Source organism: Tauraco erythrolophus, chromosome 21 (genome assembly GCF_009769465.1).
Source record: "Tauraco erythrolophus isolate bTauEry1 chromosome 21, bTauEry1.pri, whole genome shotgun sequence".
Classification (NCBI taxonomy): domain Eukaryota; kingdom Metazoa; phylum Chordata; class Aves; order Musophagiformes; family Musophagidae; genus Tauraco; species Tauraco erythrolophus.
In genome coordinates this window covers 12,756,187-12,768,469 of record NC_141485.1, presented here as the reverse complement: position 1 = coordinate 12,768,469, position 12,283 = coordinate 12,756,187, and the positions used below count along the sequence as shown (strand labels likewise).

At 38.8% G+C, this 12,283-nt stretch overlaps 1 protein-coding gene across 6 annotated transcripts in view; it reads left to right on the top strand.

Annotated features, from left to right (window-relative positions):
- ZZEF1 (zinc finger ZZ-type and EF-hand domain containing 1) overlaps window positions 1–11,399 on the top strand; it is a 66,881-nt gene extending 55,482 nt beyond the window's left edge. For all 6 annotated transcript variants that reach the window (XM_086624807.1, XM_086624809.1, XM_086624810.1 and 3 more), the window contains 7 exons: window positions 817–960; window positions 1,847–2,015; window positions 4,255–4,353; window positions 5,114–5,279; window positions 7,077–7,227; window positions 7,745–7,816; window positions 8,312–11,399. In XM_086624807.1, the coding sequence (XP_086480933.1) occupies window positions 817–960; window positions 1,847–2,015; window positions 4,255–4,353; window positions 5,114–5,279; window positions 7,077–7,227; window positions 7,745–7,816; window positions 8,312–8,386 (876 nt within the window). In that variant the 3' untranslated portion in view covers window positions 8,387–11,399. The remainder of the gene's footprint in view (window positions 1–816; window positions 961–1,846; window positions 2,016–4,254; window positions 4,354–5,113; window positions 5,280–7,076; window positions 7,228–7,744; window positions 7,817–8,311) is intronic.
- Window positions 11,400–12,283: the final 884 nt, after the last annotated feature.

Below are 12,283 nucleotides of genomic sequence, written 5' to 3'. Positions count from 1 at the left end.
AGGGAACTATGCTGCATACTGCCTTTGTTTTTTAAACTCCTTTTCCCCAAGAAATGCGTTCATGGCTGATTTGGAGATGAACCTTTTGGTCTGACTAGTATTACGTTTTATAGGAAGAGTTAGAAAATTGCAGGTGAAGAGGTGTAATAGGTTGCTGTAATGACCTGGAAAGGACCTCGAGTAGCAGGACTCCTGATTAAGAGCTTCTGTGCACTTTTGAAAAATAGGAAAAAGAGAGGCTAAGGTTGTTCTGAAATATCATTTAGTCTGTCCTGATAGCTTAAATGGTATTTATTCATATTTTTCAAGACAGAGCTCTTGCATCTAGTGCTTTCAAACACTGCAGCCACTTAAGTATACTTAATCATTTCTTTTTGTACATGGAGTCGTACATTTTGAAGGCTGAAACATATGACACATTCTGTTCAAATGAAAGCCTGTAGGTATAGAGGTAAAGATATCTGTTTGTTATGTTAACAAAGTTGTTTTAAAATTATGTTCCTTATTTACAGCTGTAGTTTACTGTTAATTACTTTATGGATTAGCCTTGATTCTAGCATTTGTGGAAAGGGATGTAGCTAATAGCTCTCACGTTTTTATCAGATAAAGACTGAAAAATCTGGAACAGAGGACAAAGTAAAATATTCTGCACTTACAGAGTTGGTGAATTTGTTTTGTTTCTTGCTAGTAGCTTGATTCACTCTTCCGAAATGATGTGCAGCTAGAAATGACTTGTGTCAGTCATCAGCATGTGAGTTTTAGTAAATGTTGGTTTGATAGCAAATTGTATTTACATGACATGTTGCTTCTGCCCAGATTCTACAGAAAGTACTGCACGGTTGCAATGAGAGCATGCTGGGAACAATGGCATTGGCAGCTTGCCAGTTCATGGAGGAACCCGGAATGGCAGTCCAGATGCGTGAATCTAAACATCCTTATAACAACAATACTAATTTTGAGGTAAGTTATACGTGTATTACAGTGCAGTGGATTTGCATTGCTTGAAGACCAGTTGAAAAACATTAGTACTCCATGTGTATACCCATGGGACTTCTGTGCTTGAAGCACCTGTGAAATGTCCTCTTTAGTCTTGCCTTTGAAGAGGCCAGTGCCAAATGACTGGGGCCTTGCCCTGTAAGAAATATGTCCAATAAGGCACTTCATTGTAGTCCTAATTTAATCATTTATGCACTTTAATCCAATGCATAACTTGAATGGTTTTACTGCACTTGTGTTTGAAGATCATATAATTAGATGGCTTCAGGGCCTCTATGAGCAAATACTTCTACCCTTTCATCCAAACATCTGTTTCGCTTGACCTGTTACTTCCTTGTGCTATTTTCCTAGATGAAAGCTAGGAGTGGAGTCGTTTTTTTCTTGTATTTCTCATTTTAAACTACCTTCTCCTGACACAAACAGTTGCTGATTTTTCTTTCCTTGGTATTGTTTGAAAGGATTTTTCTCCTATAGTTTGCTAAGTAATTAATGCCTCTGGGCAGTCTTGGGAATTTTAACTTCACTGCAGCTCTGACTCTTATGATTTTTATTTTTAAAATATGTATAAACCTTTAGGTTCTGGCAATGAGATCAATGTCAGCAACAATCACAGCTTTTAAAAACCCAAAGCATTGCTAGCAATTAATTTTTACATTCTTAACAGCTAATGCAAACAATAGACCATACTTTACATTTGTTAAATTAGCTCTCAATAAAAATAATGAAGACTTTTTTTCCCATGGAGATGCTGTAATATTTGTTATATCTCCCTTGTTTGTACGGTGGAAGCTAAGTGCCTTCTTGGTAATATAGTATTACAGTATACAAAGATCATGTATTTATTTCTCAGGATAAAGTTCACATTCCTGGTGCTATCTACCTCTCAATCAAATTTGACTCTCAGTGTAATACAGAAGAAGGCTGTGACGAGTTGCTCATGTCCAGCAGCAGTGACTTCCAGCAGGATCGGCACAGCTTCAGTGGGTCTCCGCAGAAATGGAATGATTTTGAGCTTCCAGGTGAATATGCAGTGTTTAGCAGTGCAAATGTATAGAGTATTGCTGGTATCCAAGACTCCTGAGAAATTACTGAAAGATGACAGTTAAATGTGGATGTTCCTGAGACGTGTGGGGGAAAAAACCCTCGTTTTCTTCTCCCAATCTGTTTGCTCTGACGTGCTGCTCTTGTGTTTGTTTCTTAAAAGTAGGCTTATCTGTTGTTCTGCTACTTGACCTTTTTTTTTTTTCCACTCCTCGGTCAAAGCATGCACTAACTGCTGGAAACAAATTTTGATCTTGATTCTGTTCCAACACAGTCCTTGTTCTGCACGATATTCACTTACATTGTTTCTGCCTTGTCTGTCTTTCCACAGGAAGCACATTTAAAAAAAAAATAAACAAACACCACCCAACGGAGATAGGCTTATCTCTTGTCTCTGTGCTATACTAGTGCTCAGAGCAAATAATGTGTGTCAGTGCCTTGTCTCCAGTTGTTGCCACAGACCATAGCTGAAAAAAAGTCAGTCGTTTGACTGACGGCGTCAGTCTGTGTTCTCTAAGCACGTTTTTGATAACACAGCAGCAAACGCCAGTGAGCCGAAGCACTGCATGGTCCCATGCTTCTTGTGTTAAGTTGTTTTAACCCACAGAGCTCCATAGCACTGCAGGAAGCTTTTGACTTTGAGTACTGCCAGTAGCTGTAAATAGATTTAGGAACTTCCTTAGCAAAGTAAGCTGGGTTACAAGGTGCTTGTTGGAAACAAATGTGTGCTCTGTAGAGATATTTTGGATTTTTATGAACTTCTTTCTGTCATCCTTTTCCTCCCAGATCATTGCAGAGGTTTGCCAAGAAACTGAAATTTGAGGCCCATTGTTTTGGAGCAGCCTTGGCTGTGAAACTTCATTTCCAGCCAAGGCTGTCTGGATTAAGGCTCTTGATATTGCTCAGCAGGCTTTAGCTGAAACCAGGCATTTGAAGGCTTCTGGGCTTTTCATTTGATGGCAGGGCTTTCTCAAGACTCCTCGGAGTAGAAGAGAGCAATGGCTCCATTTCATGATGAAAAGGGGAACAGGTTCCATTTCGTGATGAAAAAGGGAACAGGTTTTTTAGACTTTTTTTTTTTTAATCCTAAACAATGTTTTAAAAATCTTCCTTCTTCTTGAAACCTTGAAAATTCTGCTTCCCAGTGAAAACTAGTGTGCTTGTCCCAGGCTAATAGGATTTTCTGTGGAACAGAAGGAAATTTTAAGTTTTAACCAGATGTAATATTACAGAGCACAATAGGTAAGGATGGTTTTTGTTTAGCATTACAGCGTTTGTGAAGCTGTAGGTGCTACAATAACGAGAACTTCTTGAATGCTCCGCTACCTGATTGTAAAATGGTTAAACATTTTGATAGTTCTTCCACTTTTAAGTGGTTAAGTTTAACAATTTTCTTCCCTAGAGCAGAATTCCGCAATTTAATTTTCTGACCTGTAAGAGCACTGCAACTTTAGTTTCACAATTTTTTTACATTTTAAATAGTGGTCTGGGAACTTGGTTGCCTATGTAGAGGTTCTTTTTTCATAAATTATGGTTGATCCCTAACACAATGGGAAAACTGAAGTTTAACTGTGTACAGTATTGAATTTCTTTAATTCCCTCTTCTGTGTAGTTGACAAAAATAAGAGACGTTATCCTTGCAAGTATTTTTATACAGTGGAAACCATTCTGAGGGAACTGGAGTTTAGTCTGGAGAAAAGGAGGCTCAGGGGAGACCTTATTGCTCTGTACAACTGAAAGGAGATTGTAGTGAGCTGTTACTTCCAAGTAACAAGCAATAGGACGAGAGGAAACAGCCTCAAGTTGCACCAGAGGAGGTTTAAATTGGATATTAGGAAAAATTTCTTCACCGAAAGGGTTGTCAAGCATTGGAACAGGCTGCCCAGGGAAGTGGTGAAGTCACCATCCCTGGAGGTATTTAAAAGATGTGTAGATATGGTGCTTAGAAACATGACGCAGTGGTGGACTTGGCAGTGCCAGGTTAACGGTTGGACTCGATGATCTTAAAGGTCTTTTCCAACCGAAATGATTCTATGATTCTGTCATACTGTTTAGTGCATTTCGTAATTACTGAAAAGTAAACTATCACCTCTCTTGAATGACGATATCTAGGATTAATTGATTTTAATGACAAACTTTTAATTTGAATTGTATTTGTGACGGCCAAACTAACTCAGAAGGTGGTAATGTGGATTTTCTTCCTTCCCTTATACACAGGAGACACACTCTATTACCGATTTACTTCTGACATGAGTAACACTGAGTGGGGTTATAAATTTACAGTGACAGCAGGTCATCTTGGAAGGTTTCAGACAGGTAAGCTCTGCTCAGAATGTATCTGAAAGGACTCTTTGGAGATACTATACCGAGTTTTGACAGGCTTGTGGTTATCCCTTTTTTTGACTTAAAATTTGCTTTCTCCAGTGTTTTGGAAATAATGTGATTAGTCAAGTTTCAACTGGAACAAAACTAATGTCTCTTATTTGCTGTGACTTTATGCTAGAAATAACAAATCTTCACAGAGACTTGGAGATGATAATTATAATAATGTTATTTGCATTCAAAGTCTCATTATATGACAGTAATTACACACAGGATTTAGTAAACACTCCAAGGTGCCGTAATTGGAAGCAGAAATAATTGTAATTGTGTTTTTAAAAAGTGGTTATCCATTAAAATAGGCTAGTTCTGGATCTAATTTCTAGATATAGCATGTAAGGTTTTATTAGTTTATTTTAGAGTTTAAATATTTTTCATGAACTAGAGGCTGGTGGATGATTTGCAACCAGCAAAACTCTTACTGTGTATCACATAATAGTGAGGACCTGTTTTGTTTGCCTTGTTTAGGCAAAACTTTAATTTCAGATAGGATTCTTTCTAATTTTTGTCTAAGTCTTGCCCCAGAAAAGACTTGTGATGTCAGGATGTAATGTAGAATTATCTCAGATTTTTGTTTGGTATTTTTCTTTGATATTTTTCACTTGCCAGAGAAATACTTAGTCTATGGAGAAAAGGGAGTATATGAACAGGATGGGTCCCTACAAAAGTAACAGCTGTTCGAATTTTTTTTCTCCAGGGTTTGAAATTCTAAAGCAGATGCTGTCAGAGGAAAGGGTAATTCCTCACCTCCCACTGGCCAAAATCTGGGAATGGCAGGTCGGGGTAGCGTGCCGTCAGACTGGTCACCAGCGTTTGAAGGCCATCCACTTGCTCTTGAAGATAGTGCAGTGCAGCGCCCAGAGGTAAGTGCGCTGTTCTACATCGAACACTAGAAGGCAAAGGGCAGGAGAAAAAAAAGTGACTCAGCGGATATTATTTTGAAGCCAGAAAACTGTGATTTGAAGTAGGTATTCTTGATTTGCCTTCTGGACACAATTCACAGTGCCTTGATAGCAGAAACGTACTATAAGGAGGGTTTTTTTGAAAATATTTTCTCTTCTTTCTTGGCTTTTGAAAAAGGTCCAATGAATTCAAATGTTGTTGTAAAGAGAAAAAGTAATGCCCTGACACAGGACAAAAGATAAATTTCAATTAATTTTCCAGAAATTTATTCTCTTTGTATTAGTCGTACTTCAGAATTCAAGTGAGGTAATCAACTGGTGAAATGATGATCTGATTCTCTTATAAAGTAAATAACTTTTAAATTATTAATTTTAGTTGTACCACTAAGCCAGTAATTGAGTTTCAGAAGGGATAGGTGTGCTAATGCTTAAGTATGTATGACATAGGTTTTTCTTATGAAAATAAATGTTGAAAAAAATGTTGAACTTTTATAGTATCTTGTAAATGTGTACAGTTGCATTAACAGCACAGGACAACAGTGCTGGAATGCTGACACTTATCTCAGTTATGTCCTTTGATAGAATCGTCATAGAATCATAGAACAGTTTGGGTTGGAAGGGACCTCAAAGATCATCTAGTTCCAACCCCCCTGCCATGGGCAGGGACACCCTCCACTACACCAGGTTGCCCAAAGCCTCATCCAACCTGGCCTTGAACACTTCCAGGGATGGGGCATCCACAACTTCTCTGGGCAACCTGGTCCAGTGCCTCACCACCCTCAGAGGGAAGAATTTCTTCCTCAGATCTCATCAAAATCTCCCCTCTTTCAGTTTAAAGCTATTACCTCATGTCTTTTCGTTTCAGAACAAGTGAAATCATGAAAATAATAGCATCCCAATAGATTACTTTGATAAAGAGAAATGAAAAAGTATATTCAGATACAGTAATAAAAATAGACAATTATGTAAAACCATTGCTTGACTCTCTAAATTTTAGATGTACCACTCCGCATCCAAGTCTGAAAAACTAAATGTGGTGTTACTTCTAATAACTGATTTACTGTATCTTCAAGTTCCCTTTTCTTTTTCATCAGAAAATGTTTGCTTTGTCATGCGGACAACAAATTGAATTTCTAAAATGTCAAGTCTGTTGTGCTTATAATATTTAATATTTTTGTTGTGTTAATCTGGTGATAGATTCTGAAATAGTTTCCTCTCTTATCCCCTCCCACCGAATGGTATTTGTCATCCTGTCTGTATAAGTGACATTGGGTTAGCTAGCTTTAACTCAGGAGTAGGAAGGAGGCAGAGTTGGAATTGTTTGTAAAGCTATAGATCAGTTTTTGTCTGTCTGCCCTAAACAAGGGCATCACCCGCTCAATGCTGTAGTTTGGTATTGCATCATTTCAAGCAGTGGAGCTAGAGCATTTAACAAAGTGATGTCTATAGTTATTTTAAAGTCCTTATTTCAGGAGGCCACTCCGTTTTAGAAAAATCATTTAAATATGTTTAGGGATATGAGGTTTTCTCTACTGATTCAGAATGAAATTCATTGTGCCAAAATGCTCAAGTGAATTTAGATTTTAAAATACTACTTGTGTTTCTTCCTTCATTTATACATCTGTCAAAACAGTACGTTTTTGTTCTCTTAAATTTGTTTGGGTGGTTTTTGTTCCACTCCTCCCCCTCCCCACCCTGAAACAGGCCTTAGATCATGGTTACTCACTACTTCATCACTATTTCGTTTATTTTTTTCAGGGACTGTGACCTTACCTTGCTGAAGCCACTTTGGCAGCTTTTCACCCATATGGAAAACAACTTGTGTCATGACGTGACCAAGCCTGGTATTCTCCTTCCTCTTCATCGTGCACTTGCAGAACTCTTCTTTGTTACAGAAAACAGAGTTACTGTAAGCAGTTCCTGTGTTTAAATCCCTCCTCTCCCCAGTGCTGGGAACAATACATAGTTCAGTGTTAAACTAGACGCAGTTTTCCTTTTTCTTGGGAAAGCTCATCAGAGCTTTGGTATGCTTTAGAAACGTGGAGTCTGGTAGCAAATTCTAATAGAGGGGGGTACTGTTGCCTTATCCATCATGGGACCTTAAGTGGTAGTCATGACTCTTCCTTGTGTGATTAAGGCAGGTGGCCCTAAAGCCACTCTTTATTCTGAGAGGAATGCTGGTTTAATAATTAATTTTAAAGTATTTGATTGTGGTTCTCCTTGAGTCTATTTTAAACATTACATATGAACAATCTGTAATGAACTGATTTCTATGGTCACAAACTGTGTCCAGGAGAGCCTTGTGTGTAGTTCTGGTACCTTTTGATTCTTGGGGACTGCTATAATGATCAGCAGTTTAATGTTATTTAGTAGGATGATATCTTTGGTAGAAAAGTTGGTGTTCATTGAATGCTTTCTGGCTGCAGGAGCTTGGATCTCTACAGGAGTATTTGCTTGCCTTAAATACTGAAGATCATCTTCATCGCTGCACAGCACAGGTAATAAGGTTGCGCAACCCCAGAGATGTGTGCTTTTGTGATGTTCTTCTGGCAGACAGAGATAATGAATGATTTCTGATTGCCCAGTGGAGTTTTATAAAATAGAGATAAATGAGCTTGGGCTTTACAATACCATGACAGGCCTCTGAAATTTGTGAGTGAGCTATGCCCAAGTGCTGTTCTCCTTTAACAGTCAGCTGATGTGCCACAAACTGGCTGTTGGGTGTGATCAGGTACATCTGTTTTACCAAACTGATCTCTCAACTGCCAAAACCATGGAAATGGGGAAGGAGGCTAGTCTTTCAGCAACTGGAAATGCAGTTGCCTTGTTGAAACTGCCTGGATGCATGACAGTTACTGCACTACCAGGAGATGACCAGGTAGAAACAGGGTGGTTATTTATCTATTTCTGTTGAATTTCATACAAGGATTTCTTTACAGTTTTGGACTGGGGAGAATCTCTGACATGACTTTGTTTTTCCTTCTCTCTTCTAGGCCCTGAAAAACATTGCTGCTATCAGCCTTGCCATTAACTATCCAAACAAATCAACCAGTTTCTGGAATGTTTAATGCTGGCTCAGGCCGGAGTGCATGGGATAGAGTAGTTTGTCCATAAGAACCTTGGAACAAACATCTTAACTCCGTTCAGGAGAAGTTCCTTCAGCTTCAGTGTATGAGCACTCTGCAGCCTTCCTTCCTTCCACCTTGGTGTAGAATTTGTAAAAGTAAAAGCGCACTTCAATGAAAAAGCACATCTTGAAGTAACTCATGCGTCGCCTACAGTTATGTATGCACATATTGTAGCATGTTAGAGTAAACAGAACAATATTTTTTTTATTATTCAGAGGAAGTAAATAAAAGAAGGTAGCTGAAGTATGAGAATGGAAGACCCTCGCATTGGTATCATCTGCTCCCAAGGAAACTTGATTGATGGAATGTGACAGCTTTGAAAATATTGCTGAACTCAGAGCGATGCCGTCAGCAATATCTGCTATATATCATTGAAGTGAATACGCAAACCAGAATCTGGTGGGCTGATGCAGAAATGGTCCACACTTGAATCCTGTCATATTTGCTTTTGCTTTGAAGACTACTACCCAAGGAAAAGAACTTGTTGTAAAACGAATTCTGGGTGATTCACATAGCATTAAAGGATTCCAGTTTCAGAGCATCCTTGTTCTCCTGTTCTTTGATTCAATCAGCTGGATCATCTATTCTTACCTTAATTTATCTCCAATGTGTTATTCTAAATAATGCGTTACTCTAGTGCAGAGAGCAAAGACTGGCCTCCATTCACAAAGCAGTGGCAATATGAAGAACTGAGGAATTTCCATGTTTCTCAAAGATCACATCTTTACAAGAAATTATTCATGAGGATCTTTTCTTTTAGTTATTTCAATACTTGTGGCTTAGGAGGTCCTTCTCGGCAGTGTTGGGATCCCAGAATCCCAGCACTCAGGGTGGGGGTTAATGATCAATCCAGTCCTATCTTAACAGAGCAATAACTGCGTTACTGTTAGTGAACATGGAATGAATTGCAGAACTTCTATGCTGAAATAAATTGGCTTTCTTCCTGCTCAACTACGCTGGCTATTCCCTTTCCAAAGAGTTTAAAAGAAGATAAAAGGATTTGGGGATGTATTTTGTGTACTGTTACACCGTATGTAGGACTGGTCTTGTCAAGTATGAATTCAGAGGACTTTTTATGCTAATTATTTTCTTCTTTCCTTCTTCACCTCAACATTAGAGTACGAAAAAAAGGCAACCAAAAGCTTCAGTAGTGAAGTGCAAGTTGTGTAAAGGCAATGGCTCTGTCAGAAGGGAATATGCTTATTGACCTTGCCTGTCCAAGAGGTGAGGTGCCTAAATAGCAACGTGCAATGTGCATGGGAGCACTGCTTTGGGGGCTGACCTCTGAACTCATGGTCTTATCAGCTGGGGATGGAATTTTAAGGGTGGTTCAGTCTCCCTCTGAGAGGGAAATTTGCAGTAATACATCCCTTTTTTAATTTTGGATGGTCTCTAGTGCTGTAGTTAAAGATGTTTTGACTTCTTTCTGTTCAGCCGGGTGAGTGTAAAGTGAATGCTCCTTCAGGGGATGAAGTTGAATCAGCATGTGATTGTTCTGCCTTAAAGACTTAAAACTGGAGACCAAAAAGCACTACGCTGAAGCCATTGCCTTCAGGAATGGAGTAACCCTCTTAGCAAATGAGAAGGCCAGAATTCAGGAAAAATGTACTAGTTATCAAGGACTAAAAGGAGGCAGAGAGATACTGCTCTGAAACCCCTCCTCGAGTGTGCTGTGGGTGAAGGTTAAAGCCCTCTCTCCTTCCAGAATGAGATCACGATGGGAAGGGAATTATCAAAGTTGTGGCGTATCTTTAACACATGGATCATTTTGTTCCCACATCTGAGTAATGTATTTGAGTTTGCAGTCTCACTGCAAGGATGTCTGAGAGATCCCTGAGAAACCAACTGCTTCACGCTTTTCCTAATAGCGTGAACAGATTCTGAGAACGGGGAGTTGCTCCACCAAAAGGAGACATTCTTGAGTCTCTGTTAGGGAGTTGTATCAATGGGACAGGTGAGCATTTTGAAATTGCTCTTCTTGAGCAGTAGGACTTTCTATTCACTGCCTCAGTGTGAATCCATGGCTAAATGGTCAAGGATATGCAATGGGCTGATGCTAAGGCATGTAGCATGCTGCTGAGATCTACCTGGTTTAGTCAAAGAAGGCTTTTTTTGTTTTTCACATCAGGGATGAAGACTGTAAATAAACCATTCACAGAACCTGTCATGGCTCTATCATATTCATACTTTTTTCCATTGGACTGTCTTTTTGCTCTCTCTATGAAGATATGAGGCTGCAAGGATGACGCAGGAGTGGCTAGTGTTCCTTACTTGGTGTACCACTTAACTTACTCTACCAGCAGTTAACTGGCCTTGTGAGTCAGTGATCTTGCCCTGAAGGGCCTCTCTAGGAACCGTGTCCACTAAATAAAATTTCTACCCACTAGATGGAACTGAAGGACTGTGACCTGAGTTGACACTGAATCTGTTGCTGCCTTACAACTCAATCATTCATTATGGATTTTTTTAAGAGACAAGAAACACTGATTTTTTTTTTTTTTTTCTTCCCCTTCTGATAGTTTTAAAGAAAGAGGAAGAGAATACCATAGTGAATATTCATGATCAATCACATTTTGAAAATCCTGCAGCAGTTCCAAGTGGATGCAGATGATACTATTGAATAGTATAAAACTGTCTGGAAAACAGGTATGCTAAAAAAAAAATGTGCCTAATAGAGAAAAAAAAAAAAATTGTCCTGCCTGAGTCACCTATGATGTGTTTAAAACAAACCATATTGTTCCTAATGATGCATTTGACTTGCTTTCATTAAACACTTAACAAAGAGAGTTTTATAATTTCTTTTCTTACGGGTTTACTACTTTGCAATTTTTATCAGTTGTTTGAAATATATCAGACCTTTAGATTTGTTCCAGTTCAGTTCAACATGTAAAAAGAAAGCTACAGATGTGGGTAAAATATGCAAATGAAGAGAACTATATTGTAAAAATTCTATAAAAACAAAGCAGTACAACACAGTGTCTGTTTTTTGTTTGCTTTTTCTCCGTTCCTCACTGAATGTTAAATGCTTGAATTTGCAGTGAGATCAGGGTTTTTCTTATGGATCTTCATTTTCAGTGCCTGTAAGCAAACCTGCTTTTCCTCATGCGGGAAGTATGTATCTGATATTGTATCAAACTGTGCAGAATACATACTGCTGGAGTAGTCTCTTAAATTCTAGCCCGCTTTTTACATTCCAGTGGCCTTATCCTAGAAATGGAAGTTTTTCCATGGATTCCCGTTGGTTTCAGTACCTGTGTGTGTTTACTTTCAGACCTGAAATATGCATCTGGGGCACCAGACGTTGTCACATGTAAAGCTGAGATTTGTCTTAATATCTCTTGATTGTAATTAGTGGTGTTTATCAGTGAAGGTGCTTGTACCTACCTACTCCTTGTACCTAGTTTAGAGGCTTATTTACCTTAGTTTTGGCTCAAGGAAAGGGTTGTTCAGGAAAGCGTAAGCAAGGAAGTCAACATCTTTCCATGTTTACCCAAAGCTGCAAGTTGTTTCCACTGGTTCCACGTGCTCAGAGGATGGTTGATGGGTGATTAAATTAAATACAAATAAATAGCATGAATTGTGAAGTTGTGGGAGAGCAGGGACCGTACCCTGAGGCAACCAGCTTTGAGGTTTCAGCTGGTGTAAGCAAGGTGATAAATCCAGCAAATTCAGTTTAATCTGCTGTTAAATGTAGTGTGGTCCCAGGCACTGGAATGTAACAGGGGTCACAACCATAATGTTTGGGAACTGCTGTTCTTCAGATTAAATGAATCAAGACTGGTTTTCTTCCAGGAGGTCAATATTAGGTTGTAAGCTAACTTATAATTGGGTGATCTT